This window comes from Ipomoea triloba, chromosome 1, assembly GCF_003576645.1.
Source record: "Ipomoea triloba cultivar NCNSP0323 chromosome 1, ASM357664v1".
Taxonomy (NCBI): domain Eukaryota; kingdom Viridiplantae; phylum Streptophyta; class Magnoliopsida; order Solanales; family Convolvulaceae; genus Ipomoea; species Ipomoea triloba.
In genome coordinates, this window is record NC_044916.1 from 6,111,243 (window position 1) to 6,126,785 (window position 15,543).

The window sequence follows — 15,543 nt, forward strand, 5'->3', positions numbered from 1 at the left end:
TTTTTTGAAAGTTTAGAGTAAGGTCATGTTAATTGCAATTCACAACTTTCAAAAAGTTTAGTACCATAATGAGAGTATTTCAGTCCATCTCAGCTACTAGGGGTGAAATCAAATAATTATAATGAGTTTAAATAACCAAAGACCTTGTGGTCAAGCGGCACTGTACCCAGTGTATACTTTCATGTGGAAGGGAGTGGGTTTGAATCTGATTCGTTGATCTAGGCACGTGGACGATTGTGAAGCGTTTGTGTGCACCCCTATATATATATATATATAAATTCTTTTTCCAATAATAATAATAATAAATTTATAGGTACATAGAGTCATATTTATTGTAATGTTTATGTACTTTAGCTTAACTTTTATGAAAATCTAAAAATAAAAAAATATATATATTATGAACCTACTACAGAGTAAAATGAAATAAATATCATATACCTATAGTTTAGTATATATGTACGTTAGGGTTTAGACTTATGAATTACAATCATATTGAACAAATACTAATGAGCATATATATAATGTAATGAATGTTATTAAACATTATGTGCATTTGATGTAATATTTATGCATATATTAAGCTTTGTTTTTAAAAACATATAAAAGCCACATTACAAAATAAATGGAAATACATACGATATACATGCAATTTAATATTTATGTACATTAAAGTTAAGGTTTATGAACATATACAGGGGCGGATCCAGCATGGGGGCAGCTGCCCCCACTCACCCCACCCCCACCCCCCTATATAGCCCTTGTATGTATATATGTATATATAGTACAGTTTTAGATATAAGTATATAAAAACAGATATAAGTAAAAAATGTATTAGTTGGCTTAGTTGGTTAGTCTGCCCTTTTATTCAAGAAAGGGCGAGGTTCAACTCCTTTGAGGAGCGTGATGGTATTTAGGGCCTTCTTTTTAATGCTTTTCCCATTCCTTGAGACGTGTAATTTATAATGTATTTTTTATTTGAATTATTTTATCGAATTAATTATGTTTCATATATTCTTATTCATATTTTTATAAAATTTTAGTGTTTTATTTTTTGTCTACATGCAACAATATTTATGACTATATTTCTTTTAAGTGATTCAATTTATAATATGTTTTCTATTTGAATTATTTTATCAATTTAATTATGTTTCATATATTGTTATTAATATTTGTATAAAGTTTTGATGTGTTTTATTTTTCGTCTATATCCAACAATATTTATGACTATATATTCTTTTAAGTGTCTCATTTTTATAGTACTATCGTTATATTACAATGCAATTTATGTTCATTACTACTTTCTCAACCTATTGAAACACAAGGAGTCAAATATATCGTTGACCTTCCATATAAGGTAGCAACTTGGTGTTATCTCTTTTATGTTTTCGCCCCCACTGGAACATTTTTCTGGATCCGCCACTGAACATATAGAACAAATATTATGAATATAATATACAATAATATTATTAAACTTGATATATCGGTTGAAAGTTAATATAAAATGACACCGTTTTAAATTAGGATCAATCCTGCACCCTTTGCAGATAAATTTAGGAAAATAGTAATTTTGAAATTGCTATTAATGGGTTTATGGGCCTTATATCTGGCTGGAGCCGGTGTTGATTTTAAAAGGAAGATAACCTTAAAGATCCATTTTCTCACTTTTTCCCAACACTGTTATGGAACTGACCAAAATTCCCTTTGTTTTTCTGTTCTGTTCTTTCTAATCGATACTTTTAACAAGGAGAAGGGTTTTTGGTGTGCAAATTGAGAGGAAAAGAGAGAAAGAGAGAGAGAGAGACAGTGAGATGGGAAGATTATTTCTGGTGGATCTTGAAGGCAGGACATACAACTGCAAATCTTGTAAAACCCAATTGGCCCTTGTAGATGATCTTATTTCCAAGGTATCATTTTTCTCTCATTTTTTATGGACCGTTTCTGTTATTAGTATCTTTATTATTTATTTATTTGTATTAATGTTTCTTCAAACATAGACATGCTAGAGTTTTTTATTGAAAATGTTCAGCTTATGGAATTGGAATGAGCTGTTATGTGTTCTGAACGGGTTCTAAATTATGCATGTGAAATGAATGTGCAGTGGGTATCAGTGAAGTTTTATGTTTTCTAGGGTTATATTTCTGTATAATTATAATCTTCAATGTATAAATGTTTGTTCTTGGAAGTATATAAGTGTATAAATCTAACTACTATTCTTTGTGTATAAATTGGTTCTTGATTGCCAATATTAGTGTTTGAAAAGCATTCTTGGAAGTGTAATTGCAATTTTTGGTGAATTGAAATTTGGTCCTTGGCTGCAAAATTGGCGTCAGAAAAGCATATGGGATTTGTAATTACAATTCATGGTATATAAAAAATTGGTTCATGAATGCAATGATGCTCGAAAAGCATTAGTAGAAATCACCCAGTGAACCTCTTGATTTCATGGAGTATGGAATCTGTCATTCTGCTGATTGTTCTTCATTCGTTATGTTATGCAACCCGTTTTATTTATCTCTATTAAAGATTTGCAGAAGTGGTAATATACTTTGGATGCATGCCTTCATATTACCCCACCAAATTCGTGTCTTTTCATTCCTAATCAGCAAATACTGAATGTGAATGTTGCAATTGGAGTTACATGTCTATTTATACTGCTTATGATTAATTGAATACTGAGCTTTCCTACCTAAATGTTGTTTTTTTTTTTTAAGTTCTTTTTTGGACGAACATTTGCTATATTATAAGCTGATAATTGCTTTCTTATCATGCCAGGCTCTTGATTGCCGCAGAAGAAAGGCCCACCTATTCAATAATGTGTGAGTAACACAATGTTATAACTGCCTTTGGATTTTATTGGATTACTTTGCTCGTTTTTCTCACAATTTGAATGGTTCTATATCTACTTTCAATTGATTGCTCGTTTTTCTCACAATTTGAATGGTTCTATATCTACTTTCAATTGATTAGCAGCAACTGGCTAATGCTTTTAGAAAATCATCACTTCTTTTTGTTGGGAGTTAAGCTTGATTGTTTTCAGAAGTTTGTAATTGTAACACTAAATTTATCAGGAAAATGCAAGTTGTAAATATTTTTCCTTGTTAGAAGACTTAAGCTGGGAAAACCCTAAAAACAAGAGATGGCCAGAGTGCCAGGTGGAGTTCTTAGCATGGAGCCTCTAATGCCCAAGTTAGGAATGGAACTGTACTTCTCTAAAAGGTAGCTGTGTTCAAATGAGGGGATAAGTTGGGATTATAAGCCCGGGATTCAAATGAGGGGATAAGTGGGGATTATAAGCCCGGGAGTTCGGGGGAATAGATATAGGATAAAAGATGAAATTTTTATGAAAATGCCATAGGTGGGGTGGGGTGGAGAAAGTGAGGTTGGGTGGAATTGAGGAGTAAAATGGTTATTTTTCTCATAGTTGATCAAATTTCTATCCAGGGGACTGCAACTCCTCTGCCTTCCAGAGGGAGGACTCACTGTCCCAGGACTTCATAACATATTGTGACAAAAGCCTCGTATTGTTCATGGACTAAGTCTTTCACTATTGAACGATCTTGCCTTAAATCTGCATTTTCAAAATGTGACCAAGGATTCCTTTAATTAATTTTGGAGTGTGGAAACAGGACTCCATTTGGAAAGTTGATTTTTTACTCGCTGACTAATTTGCAACGTGCTTTGCAAAATACTACTTCAATCAAATGTTACTCCTTATTATGGTATTATGTTTTGGAACTTTCCTGCATGTTTAACCATGGGATGCGATTAACAACTCCCCTACGAAATTAAGATGCTCCCTTCAATAAAGCTCCTTAACATTTTTTTTTTCTGTTGCTACTCAGAGTGAACATCACTGTTGGACCTCTTGAGGAGAGGCCAATGATCTCGGGAACTCATACAGTAGCAGATATATTTTGTTGCTGTTGTGGGCAAATTGTTGGTTGGAAATATGTACAACCCCTTCTCTCTCTCTCTCTCTCTCCTTCTCTCTTTCGTTGTGCATACTCAACACGAGCTTGTTTGCTGTTTCTTTTTCCTTGGATTATTTAGCTAATAACAGGTTGCATTATGTGTTTTCCTGAGACAGGAATCTGCGTGGGAAAGTAGCCAAAAGTATAAAGAAGGAAAATTTGTTCTTGAAAGGTATATTCTCTCTTTGATAACGGATTGCAGATTCTCTTTTTGCCCACTGAAAGTTTACTCATTTGTATATTCTGTTAGCATTTGACATGTCGGGTGATATTTTGGACAGACGGAGGATCATTGACAGTATGGACTCTGAACTCTGCTTTGATACTCGTGCTTCTACAACTGATACTGAAGATGCAAAAAGTTTTCATTTTTACACTTAATTTTAGCAGCGGTAAACTTTCTAAGTTGTAAAAGGTGCCTTGCCCTTTGTAGATATGAAACCAAGAACCGGGAGCTCAGCCATTCAGCCACCCAGGTGGGATGAGTTCCGAGCGCAGATACAGTCTTTCATGGAGCGAATCCTTGCACAACTCGGGAGTTTACAGACATTGGTTGCGTCTTTTGACAGTGAGCTTGTGTCTTTCGAGAGTCGGGCTGCAGAATTCGAAGTGGAACTTGATGGAATCTACGCCCAGCTACTGGAGTGGATGGGGCAGCATGGACTGATCCCCGAGCCATATTGTGCATGCACCGATCCCATCTCAGTGCAAAGTGCCCGGGCCGATGAGGATGCTACGCATAACGCTGCTGAGCCCAGCCCAGGACCGTCTAGGATGGACGAGCTCCGAAAGAAAATGTTGTCCGTCGAGGAAGAAGTCCTTGCGAATTCCAGGAGTCTGCAGACAACGATTGGGTCTATTTACGGTTGGCTTGGGTCTCTTGATAGTCCAGTTGCAGACCCGGCAAACGATGATGATGCTACTACACACACAGATGATGACACTGCGAGGCCCAGCTTGAGACTGTCCTGGAGGGACGAGTTCCGGAATCAAATATCGTCTTTCGAGGAGTGCGCCCTTGCGCACTTCGGGAGTCTGCAGGCATCGATTGGGTCTATTAACAGTCGGCTTGGACCTCTTGATAGTCGGGTTACCGGACTTGAAGTGAAACTTGCCGAACTTAAAGTGAAACTTGATGGAATCCCCGCTCGCTTCCCTTCAGGTCCACCTTCTATCCCGCCTCAGGCTCCTTGATTCAAAATAGACTTTGGATTTCATTTGACTGTTGTTGGATTTCTTTTTCTTTATGCGTGTTTAGTTTTCTATTTTCGCATTTAATTTATGACTTTATTTTGGGCCTTATAATCTATATAACTTGCTGCAATGTTTTAAGCTTGGATGCTTTACATTTCAGAGCTTTATCATACTCTGTATTTGTTTGTGCTTATATCTTGCTTATACTTAAGTGTCATTAACAATTGATCCATTATACCCAAAAGTCAATTTTTCCATCTACCGTTAGCATATCCATTAGGTATAACCTAGTTGCAATTTTTATACCATATATTAGGGTCTGCCTTACATCATGGAACTTGATCTAAAACAATATTTATATTATGTGACTGTAATTAACATATTATGTACATTCAGTTAATAAATTATGTGTCTACTATAACATGTTACATTCTTATAGTTAATAAATTACGGAGTATTTATTTGTAGTTAACATATTATATACCTTTAATTTATTTATAAGTACATAATCTATTACCTGCAATCACAAAATTTGAATGTTATTTTGGACCAAGGTTAACAATACCTTCCATGGTATAATTTGCCACCAAAGTTGAGTCTGGCCTTATTCTCCATTTGATCTTTGAAAGCTAAGATCTACATTATTCGAATGGTTAAAGTTCATTACCGTATTGAGTATGCACTCATTCTCGATTGTGTGGTTGGTTTGGTTGATTTATTGGAATAGTGAAATCAAAATGCAAAAATTTTGTGATATAAAGCAAAAGCGACGTTAATATTTTTCAAAAAAAAAAAAGCATCATCGCCAGTTGCAGATCTTGTTCTCAAAAAGTTAAATTCCCCTTGTTCTCAAAAAGTTAAATTCCTAATCTCAAGGGCCTCTATATTCCGGCTTGACAGAACATTTGAGAGGATGTAAATCATGGCAACGCAGTTAAACATAAAGGCTAGACTGGACCTTTCACTTTGAGATGTTGTAAAATGTAAACCAGATCATTGCTCCATTGTATTATTGTTGTATTGTTAAAATCAGGATTTAGTTGTGGAAATAAAACAGGCGAATTGGATGGGTTGGTATGAAGATGTAATTCTTTTGCCACATCGACGGCGTACTGGAATAGCAAGGGAATAATACTTTTTGGTATGAGATTGTCTCAGATATTTTTATTCGTGAGACGGATCAGGTTGAGTCAAAGCAAGATACAAATGTCATACTAATATGTTTAAATGTCATACTTATATGCTCAAATATAATACTAATTATGAATACAATTTTTGTTACTTATAAGAGAAAAAATATTACATTTTTCATAATAAGTAATATTGACAAGTGTCCCTTACTTATTAGGGAAAATATAATATTTTTGAGGAAAAATGTAATACTTTTAAATCGAAATGTAAAAGTATTGTATTTTTCCTTAAAAGTATTGCATTTACCCTAACAAAAATGTTATTCCTACTTAGTATTACATTTGAGCAAATAAGTATGACATTTGTGCGTATAAGTATTATATTTTCATCTTGATTCAACCAGACCCGACCATTTTCACGGTGAGACGGCACCACACAAATTTTTGCCTACATTTTTTGCTCTCAAAAGGTTGAATCCTTAACCCCAAAGGCCCCACGTTTGACCCGATAAAGCGTGGAGGATGTAAATCATGGTGACCCAAATAAATATAGAGAATAAAACTTTGTTTACGGTGCACATGGAGCCCTTACTTTAAGAGCTTGTGAAACTCGATCTCATTATGATTTAGAAACAAATGAGCTCTGAGAGGCAAATTATACTGTGCACCATGGTGCACATAGCAATGTGCACCACGTACCTAAACGACGTCGTTTTGAGCATTGTAAATTAATCATCCGTTTTTTTTTTTTTAAATCACATTTCCCGTTTCGGCCGGTCTGTATTTATGTTAATATTCTGTGTATTCCAAGCAATCATTATGTGTATTCCAGACAACCATTCTGTGTATTCTAGGCAACCGTTATGTGTATTCATGTTAGTAACACATGTTGTGATTTCATGTTAGTAACACATGTTGTGATGTGTTTGTGCATTTGAATGTTTAGGAGGATGGGTTCTGTGTATTTTCTGTAAATATTCTGTGTATTCATGTTATTAACACAAGTTGTGATGTGTTTGTGCATTCGAATGTTAGAAGGATGAGTTCTCTGTGTACTTTGTGTCAATATTCTGTGTATTCTCGGCAAACATTATGTGTATTCTAGGCAAACGTTCTGTGTATTCTATATAATGATTATGTGTATTATAGATAATGAATTCCCTGAAGTCATTCGCGTCCGCGTCCGCATCCACTAACATCTGTGTATTTTGTGTCAATATTCTGTGTATTCTGGACAAACATTCTGTGTATTCTAGGCAAACGTTCTGTGTATTATAGATAATGATTATGTGTATTATAGATAATGAATTCCTTGAGTCATTCGCGTCCGCGCCCACTAACATCGAAACGACGTCGTTTTACGTACGTGGTGCACATTCCTATGTGCAGCGTGGTGCAGGGTATAACGATTGGCTCTGAGATCGATGGGCTTATGGGCTTTATAACATGATCCACAAAATACGGTCCGCTCCGCTCAAAGATCCATTTTCTCAATTTTCCCAGCACTCCGATGCAACACTTCAATTAAACTGACCATAATTCCCTTCTTTTTTTTTTATCTTATGTTCATTTCAGTCTAATCGATAGTTTTAACAAAGAGAAGGGGTTTTGGGGTTGAGGAGAGGAAGAGAGAGACAGAGATGGGGAGATTATTTCTGCTGAATCTTGAAGGCAGGACATACAACTGCAAATTCTGTAAAACCCAATTAGCCCTTGTGGATGATCTTATTTCCAGGGTATCATTTTTATGGACCTTTTCTGCTATTCATATAATCATATCTTTATATTTTATTTTTTATTTATTAATGTTTTATTAAACATAGACATGTAGTTAAGTTTTATGTTTTCTCTAGGGTTATCCCAGTTTCCCTGAGAGGAAATTTTGGTATAATCATAATCTTCAATGTATAAAAATTTGTTCTTGGAAGTATAAGTATAACTACTATTCTTGGTGGTATAAATTGATTCTTGGATGTGAACATTGGTGCTTGAAAACTACTCTTGGAACTGTAATTGCAATTATTTGTGTATTCAAATTTGGTTCTTTGGTGCAAACATTGGTGTTAGAAAAGCATATGAGAATTGTAATTACAATTCATGATCTCTCGAAAATTGGTTCTTAGATGCAAATACTTATGCTTGAAAAGCATTAGTAGAGGTCACCTAATGGACATTGAAAAACATTAGAGTAAACCCCGCCTTGTGACCCTAGCACACAAAGGACCATAAGGAAGTGAACTTAGGTTACCCATCCAGCTCAAACTAATGGGGCAAGGATTCGAACTCGTGATCTTGTGGTTAGAAGCGTGGATTTCTTGCCATCTTGGCTGGGGTTACTCCCACCTAATGGACCTCTTGATTTCATGGACTATGTAGTCTGTCTTTCTATTGATTGTTCTTCATTTCTAATATTAAAGATTTGCAGCACAGTGTAATATACCCTGCAATTACAGTTATATACTTACATGCCTATTTACTTTGGTAATGATAGGCTTTTCTACTTAGATATTGCAGTTGTTTTTTTATGTTCTTTCGTTTTTTGGACAAACTTTTACTATATCATAAGCTGATGATTTGCTTTCCCCTATCTTGCCAGGCATTCCATTGTCGCAGAGGAAAGGCCTACCTATTCAATAATGTGTGGGTAACACAATGTGATAACTGCCTTAGGATTTTATCAGATTAATTTGCTTATTTTACTCTCAATTTGACTGATCAGAAAATTGTCACTTCTTTTTGTTGGGAGTTAAGCTTTGGTTGTTTTCAGAATTTATCAGGAAAATATAAGTTCTTTAAATATTTTCCTTGTTACAAGACTTGAGCCTAGAGAACCTTAAACAAGGGATGGCCAGAGTGCTAGCTGGTGGAGTTCTTAGCGTGGAGACTCAAGTTAGGAATGGAGCTGGACTTCTGTACGAGGTTGTTGTTCAAATGAGGGGATAAGTGGGGATTATAAGCCCGGGAGTTTGGGGAAATAGATTGTAGGATAGAACATGCAAATTATTGATGGTGAATTGATGAAGGGATTGTTGATCTAATCCACAGTTGTCCAGGCTTAGTGAAACAACCCAAGTCTTTAACTACATATGGACTAGTAATTAATAGAACCCGATAATGTATTCTTTTAGTCTGTTAGGCACTTAGGCTTGCCTATATAGATAATATATTATTGTTATTATAGTATTTCACTATTGAAAGACCATGCCTTAAATCTGCATTTTCAAAATTTGACTAATGGTTCCTTTAATTAATTTCTGAGTGTGGAAACATGACTGCATTTGGAAAGTCAAATTTTACTTACTGACTAATTTGCTATGTGCTTAGCAATATATTACTTTAATCAAATGTTACTCCTTATTATGATATTGTGTTGTGGAAATCTTCCTCCATGTTTACCAAGTGATGTGATTAATAACTCCCTTGTCGAATTAGAGATGCTCCACTCAATAAAGCCACTTAACATTCTTTTTTGTCTATTGCCACTCAGAGTGAACGTCACTGTTGGACCTCCTGAGGAGAGGCCAATGATCTCAGGAATGCATACGGTAGCAGATATATTTTGTTGCTGTTGCGGGCAAATGGTTGGTTGGAAATATGTACGACCTCATCTCTCTCTCTCTCTCTCTCCCTCTCTCCCTCTCATTGTTTGGTGCTGCTTTTTCCTTGGATTATTTAGCTGATAACAGGTTGTATTATGTTATGTGTTTTCCTGAGACAGGAATCTGCACATGACGATAGCCAAAAGTATAAAGAAGGCAAATTCATTCTTGAAAGGTATATCCTCTCTTTTATAACAGATTGCAGATTCTCCTTTTGCCCAATGAAATTTTACTCGCTTGTATATTGCGTTAGCCTTTGACACGTCGCGTGATATTTTGGACAGAGGGGGGATCATTGACAGAATGGACTCCGAGTTCTACATGGATACTCGTACCTCTACAAGTGATACTGAAGATGCATAAAGTTTTTATGTTTGCACTTAAATTTAGCGGCAATAAATTTTCTTAGTTGTGCCTTGCCCCCTTTGTAGATATAAAACCAAGACACTGGAGATCAGGTGGTTTCTACTTAAAATGCAGTAGTAATAAATAAACTATTATGTTCATGTGCATTGAGAAAACCATTTATATGCTGAATAGATTTTCAGATGAATCATCATTTATCAACTCAACAATACTGTTCTTAATAAAATTAATAGCAGTAATCTATCTGTAGTACAATAGTTAAAGCAGTTTCAGAATATCTATACCAAATACTTCATGGTATTCTCTTCTTCAATCCTGTTACACATGCCCAGTCATTCATCTCAGTGACCTTCATCTCATCAAGTAATTTAGAATAATGTTCTAAGATACATGGGATCTGCATAAAAATCAAAACAGTGTCATATTGGTTCTACCCAAACACATCCAATATCTAATAGCCATATTAGACTACAACTAATATAGAATGAAGAAAGGCTTGAATCCCCAAGCACAGAACAATGGTATCAAGAATTCTGTTTAAATCTAATAATTCCTTATGTGATTGTCATATCAACAAGACCATACCTGCTCAGAAATGATACCAGATAGTCCCACAACTGCTCCAGGCTTTGCATAGGAGACAATTTGATCTGCTAACTCTAGGAGAGGATTTAATAGTATATTTGCAATGACCACATCATATTTGTCTCTCTCGTTAAGAACATCCATATCATTCACATGTGGGATGCTCATTTCCACGCTAGAACTATTATCGTTGGGCAGGGTGCTAGATTCAGGAACAAGTTCAACAAGGAATTTGTCAGGTCCTATGTCATTCAGAGAAGCATTATGACGAGCTGCTGTTATTGCTACTGGATCTATGTCAAACCCCACTGAAAGTGCTGCACCAAACTGCAGTTTAAGGCATTAGCGGTGAGAGTTCAGGAAGCAACAAGAAAACGCCCAAAGTGGGCAGATCTCTTGTGCACACCGACATTTGGCCCTATCTGCCGAGCCACTGAGTTACCGTGATTTACATCATTCCCGATAATGAAAACAACTCTCTTCTAGATAATGAACAATAGATCATCTCCAGTATAGCTTAAATGCACATGAGTTGTGTAAAAAGCATTGTACCTTGATTGCTGCAATAGCAAGGATACCTGAGCCGGTTCCATAATCCAAGAAGGATTCTCCTCCTTTTATTATATCATGCAGCAACAAAAGACATAATTTAGTTGTAGTGTGTTCTCCAGTCCCAAATGCCAAACCAGGATTCAGGATAATATTGGTTGCTCGAGGGTCCTACATGTTCAACACAAAGAACTTAAATCTATATGTATGTGTGCATGAGAGTAGCCATGTTTCAGAATTATAAAATGTGCAGAAACAATTGAGCTCGGTCGCTCAGATCCTTGTTCTAGTATAGAAAGCATCATTAACAATTAAATGAAAATTTAGTTTCATAATAAAGGTTAGGCGACATCAAATTGTGCATAAAAAGAAGTCGGGACGCCCTATGGATTAGACAGATTGAACCTTTACACAGGAAAGAGATGATCATACTGGAACAGGAATCCAATCAGGTACAATCCAAAGTCCCTCTTTAATTTCCAGTGGCTGAAAAGACTCCTGCAGTTTTGAGATGGTTTGTAAGAACAGTCATGCATAATCCAGACAAAATATACAAGGAATTTACTATGGAGTAGCAATTTACAAGGTGCTGAATGCAAACCAAGAGAAACAGTAATTATCCTGCAGAACAACAAAAGTGGGGTAAATTTTACCTGAGTTGCTTTAATCCAATCAATGTGGTTTTGCACCACAACTTCATAACTAGGAATTTCTCCCAAGCCTATGGAATCGACTGCACGAGAAATGCACTGCTTCACATCTTGATTGACAGCAAATACACAATCAAGACAAACCTGCAAGATTACAAACCAAGAATTCCCATATGAACCCAAAAAAAAACTTGAAGTATTAGTCTTTTTTTAAAAAAACACTTGAAGTATTAGTCTAATTTTAGCCACAAGGTGAAAGTGGAGATACTGTAATTAACAGGATTAGCTACCCCATTGTCATCCCCTTCATCCACTGTTGTTGAACTGGCTCCGAAGCACAGAAGAGTCTCTGAAAGCATATCCTGGCAAATAAAACAAAGCCCATTGCCATCTAAGCACATAGCTATTGTTACTAATCTTTTCATCACTAAAACTGAAATAATCACTCTTTTTCTGCTCAATTTATCTATTTCAATATCTGATTCTCTTCTGCAACTAAAACTTGATGCTTTGAAGATTCAGAGACTAAGAGTTCTTCATAATCTCATCTTAAAACTGGTTCATTTAACATAACCTTCCATAATATTATTACATCAATGTAAACGATATCAGGAAAAAAAAAACTGAGAATAAACTTTTTGATTGGATTTTGCTTACCGCAACATCCTTCTGGCAGCGAATGCGGACTGAGAGGTAAGAGGGGGAAGTGAATGAATCTCCGCTCAGAGTTCCCGACGGAGAAGAGGATGATGCCGTTGACAGTGCCGCGGAAGAGATAATGAGCTCATGCTGGTGCTTTCTAGAACAAGTGGGCGTGGAAGGGAAGAATGAATGGCAGGAGGGTGATCGGAGGAGGTGAATCCGGCGGCCGGATGAGAAGTTGGCGGCGATAATGGTGGTGCGCGAAAGGTGTTTGAAGAAATGACCACGAAGGGAAGAGAGTAACGTCGACATATTTCAATTTTGACCGCCACAAAATGAAAAGTATTATTCCCTCATCTTATAACTTTTCCTTTCTTTGTCTTGTATAAACTCTATTTGATTTTGAAGCTTTCAGTACAAATAAACATTTTCTGTTTGTATATCTATCTATCCATAATCCATCCTTTTGTAGATGAAACAAATCATTCCCAGTTTTCACAGAGAAGAACGAAAATGGCGTTCTCAGCCAACCCGTTATCTCTAAGCGTACCCGAACCCGCATTCGAGACCTGGCTCCGAGACAGCGGTTACCTCGAAATTGTCGATCAACGCACCTCCGATCTCCACCGCCTCTCCTCCACCTCCGCCGCCGCCGCGACCTCCTCCTCTTCCTCCGCCGCAGCCCCGTCGACTACCGCCTCTTCCGCTATCAGTAACGGATTTTTCGTGTCGTTCTTTTCAAACGTCGGAACCCTACTCTCTCTCTTCACCTTCAATCCCTTCTCCAAGCTCGCCCCCAGCGACTTCTCCGGCGACACCCCCTCCTGGACCCTCAAATTCTTCGGTTCATGTGAGTCGTACTCGTTTCCGTCGTCGCCTGCCCAGGCCCGCCTCCGAGTCCATGAGAACGTCAAGCGCTATGCCCGCAATTATGCTTCGCTCTTCATTCTCATCTTCGCTTGCTCTCTGTATGCTCCATTACCCTCTCTGTTGAAAAACTGGCAAAATATATCAGTTTGGTATTGCCATTTATAAAATTGATGACAATAATTTCAATCCACAACTACTGCATTACAATTTTGGAGAAGAAACAAAGTTCATATTTTTGCTTCTCAAAATTTTGCTTTTTCTTGCACTTTGGACTTAGTTTTGATATTTGAAAGGATATGTTTGTGATTTTAGAGGGGGTTAGCAACAATCTTGGAATAAACAGAAATTTGAGGAACAAAAGTGTATTATGTGGAATATACAAACTACTATAATTTTTCCAGGTTAGCTGTGTCTTCTCATTAATCATTCATGAATTCTTGGACTTGTGTTCGTCAGGTATCAAATGCCTCTTGCCCTTGTTGGATTACTGTCATGTTTAGCTCTCTGGGATCTTCTTAAGCTCTGTGGTGGTCGGTTTGGATTAGATCAGTACCCTACAACCAAGCTGATCCTCATTTGCATTGCCCAGTGTGGTGAGTTCATCTTCCCAAATCTTTTCTTTTCACCATACCGCCCTAGGGCTGGATTGCTTTGATTTTGAGAAGATTATTTTTGTATGCATTGTGCAAAGGAAGAAGCTTCTTGTTTGAATGAGGTGTGGGGCTTAGGGATTCCTTGATTTTATTTTGAATTTGAAATTATTATTCCATTCCCAAATGACAATGATTGTTGGGTGCCCGTTTATCTCCTGACTTGTGCTCCTGTCAGAGTGTCAGGCACTAGTAATGCTCTGGTTGTCTTTCTCTATGCAGAAGTCATTGGTTTAGATCTTTCTGTCATCTTAGAACAAGGAAACTACTGATCAGCTAAAACGAAAAGGTTATGATATAAATCACCATAAGAATGTGCCTGTAGAGCTAGCATTCAACTAGGCTACAATCTCCCTATCTTAACAATGAAACTTGATTTGAACCATGAATCTTGTAGATCACTGGTTTCCTTATATAACCTGTGTATGCTGCATTGCTGCTCTATTCTCCATGTTTACGAGTGTACATTATGTTGTGTCTTTTACTTCGCATATTAAACACGATACTCTGTATTTCAAAACAACATAATCCACAACACTAATCAAGTTATGGTGTTGCAGCAACTGCAGCTATCTTATTCAGTTCCAATGTCCATTCGGCTTTCTTGTGTGCTGTTGGTGTCAGTTATGCAGGTGATTCAATCCCGTCTGCTTTATTTATTCTTATGTCATCTATTTTACGTGACAACTAGTCAACTACTTTTATTTCTTACGGTTTCTTCTTTTCTGAACGTTGCAGTCATGATTTTGCATGCCTCATTCAGGAAGCTGACCCCTTCAAAGCAATCAACTCAGAGAGATGGGAATAAAAGGGTCATTATAAAGTGAGATGTCTGATCATAAATTGTTGCTTGAAAAGTTAAATTCATTGCAGTAACACATAGCAATCTACTCAAAGTCAGTAAAATAAAGAAGATAATTATCACCAATTTTAGGAAAAAAGAAATGTTAGCAATTACTTGCATTTTTGTATAAGGTATTATGCTTAGTTTTGTATTGTAAGCAATCTCATACTCATGCTGTCATGCAGAGAGCATTTTAGGAATTATTTCTTGTTTAGATATACCACTTTTTCAAATCTCAAGTTCTCAACTAATTGCAGTTCAAAACATTGAAAATGATCTTTACTTTGTGGACACTATTTTTTATTTTTATATGTGAATATTTTAAAGGGAAAATAATATTTTTGTCTTTGAATTATAGTATAATGGCCAACTTAGTTCTTGAAATTTTCTTGTATCGATTTTTCATACTTCAATTATTTCTCTTTCATTCAATCTTCATAGAATACTCCATAAATGAAAATTTTATTAAACTTAAAATTAAAGGGTTAAATTT

At 36.3% G+C, this 15,543-nt stretch overlaps 4 protein-coding genes across 5 annotated transcripts; 3 read left to right on the forward strand and 1 right to left on the reverse strand.

The window, feature by feature from the left end:
• Positions 1-1,662: 1,662 nt before the first annotated feature.
• LOC116009782 lies at positions 1,663-5,354 on the forward strand. 2 transcript variants are annotated; one of them, XM_031248912.1, is made up of 6 exons: positions 1,663-1,904; positions 2,773-2,816; positions 3,843-3,951; positions 4,088-4,143; positions 4,253-4,269; positions 4,387-5,354. In XM_031248912.1, the coding sequence occupies exons 1-6, from the start codon at positions 1,809-1,811 to the stop codon at positions 5,163-5,165; spliced, it is 1,101 nt and encodes a 366-aa protein (XP_031104772.1). In that variant the 5' UTR covers positions 1,663-1,808; the 3' UTR covers positions 5,166-5,354. The 2 variants fall into 2 exon arrangements, with proteins under 2 accessions (XP_031104772.1, XP_031104779.1); XM_031248919.1 differs by having other exon boundaries at positions 1,665-1,904; positions 4,405-5,354.
• Positions 5,355-7,849: 2,495 nt separating this feature from the next.
• On the forward strand, positions 7,850-10,406 carry LOC116025913 (protein yippee-like At5g53940). Its single transcript, XM_031267293.1, has 5 exons — positions 7,850-8,031; positions 8,892-8,935; positions 9,783-9,891; positions 10,014-10,069; positions 10,179-10,406. Exons 1-5 carry the CDS (start codon positions 7,936-7,938, stop codon positions 10,255-10,257), a joined length of 384 nt encoding a protein of 127 aa, XP_031123153.1. The 5' UTR covers positions 7,850-7,935; the 3' UTR covers positions 10,258-10,406.
• Positions 10,407-13,093, reverse strand: LOC116025893 (ribosomal protein L11 methyltransferase). The gene is made up of 7 exons (XM_031267271.1): positions 12,702-13,093; positions 12,335-12,406; positions 12,048-12,188; positions 11,827-11,892; positions 11,398-11,565; positions 10,846-11,172; positions 10,407-10,657 (listed from the first exon to the last, which is right to left on the reverse strand). Exons 1-7 carry the CDS (start codon positions 12,996-12,998, stop codon positions 10,553-10,555), a joined length of 1,176 nt encoding a protein of 391 aa, XP_031123131.1. The 5' UTR covers positions 12,999-13,093; the 3' UTR covers positions 10,407-10,552.
• An 80-nt stretch (positions 13,094-13,173) lies between these two features.
• LOC116025902 (PRA1 family protein H) lies at positions 13,174-15,314 on the forward strand. The gene is made up of 4 exons (XM_031267282.1): positions 13,174-13,654; positions 14,013-14,149; positions 14,767-14,838; positions 14,945-15,314. The coding sequence occupies exons 1-4, from the start codon at positions 13,200-13,202 to the stop codon at positions 15,031-15,033; spliced, it is 753 nt and encodes a 250-aa protein (XP_031123142.1). The 5' UTR covers positions 13,174-13,199; the 3' UTR covers positions 15,034-15,314.
• Positions 15,315-15,543: the final 229 nt, after the last annotated feature.

What these genes read in the sequence shown, in the direction of transcription:
- LOC116025893 (XM_031267271.1), bottom strand. Translation starts at nt 12,998, where the DNA reads ATGTCGACGTTACTCTCTTCCCTTCGTGGTCATTTCTTCAAACACCTT. An exon ending in GCTGCCAGAAGGATGTTGCG is followed by an intron (nt 12,407 to 12,701) that starts GTAAGCAAAATC and finishes TTTATTTGCCAG; the next exon opens with GATATGCTTTCAGAGACTCT. An exon ending in ATTGGATTAAAGCAACTCAG is followed by an intron (nt 11,893 to 12,047) that starts GTAAAATTTACC and finishes TCAAAACTGCAG; the next exon opens with GAGTCTTTTCAGCCACTGGA.
- LOC116009782 (XM_031248912.1), top strand. Translation starts at nt 1,809, where the DNA reads ATGGGAAGATTATTTCTGGTGGATCTTGAAGGCAGGACATACAACTGC. An exon ending in GCCCACCTATTCAATAATGT is followed by an intron (nt 2,817 to 3,842) that starts GTGAGTAACACA and finishes GTTGCTACTCAG; the next exon opens with AGTGAACATCACTGTTGGAC. An exon ending in AAATTGTTGGTTGGAAATAT is followed by an intron (nt 3,952 to 4,087) that starts GTACAACCCCTT and finishes TTCCTGAGACAG; the next exon opens with GAATCTGCGTGGGAAAGTAG.
- LOC116025913 (XM_031267293.1), top strand. Translation starts at nt 7,936, where the DNA reads ATGGGGAGATTATTTCTGCTGAATCTTGAAGGCAGGACATACAACTGC. An exon ending in TGGATGATCTTATTTCCAGG is followed by an intron (nt 8,032 to 8,891) that starts GTATCATTTTTA and finishes CTATCTTGCCAG; the next exon opens with GCATTCCATTGTCGCAGAGG. An exon ending in AAATGGTTGGTTGGAAATAT is followed by an intron (nt 9,892 to 10,013) that starts GTACGACCTCAT and finishes TTCCTGAGACAG; the next exon opens with GAATCTGCACATGACGATAG.
- LOC116025902 (XM_031267282.1), top strand. Translation starts at nt 13,200, where the DNA reads ATGGCGTTCTCAGCCAACCCGTTATCTCTAAGCGTACCCGAACCCGCA. An exon ending in CTCATCTTCGCTTGCTCTCT is followed by an intron (nt 13,655 to 14,012) that starts GTATGCTCCATT and finishes TGTGTTCGTCAG; the next exon opens with GTATCAAATGCCTCTTGCCC. An exon ending in TGTTGGTGTCAGTTATGCAG is followed by an intron (nt 14,839 to 14,944) that starts GTGATTCAATCC and finishes TGAACGTTGCAG; the next exon opens with TCATGATTTTGCATGCCTCA.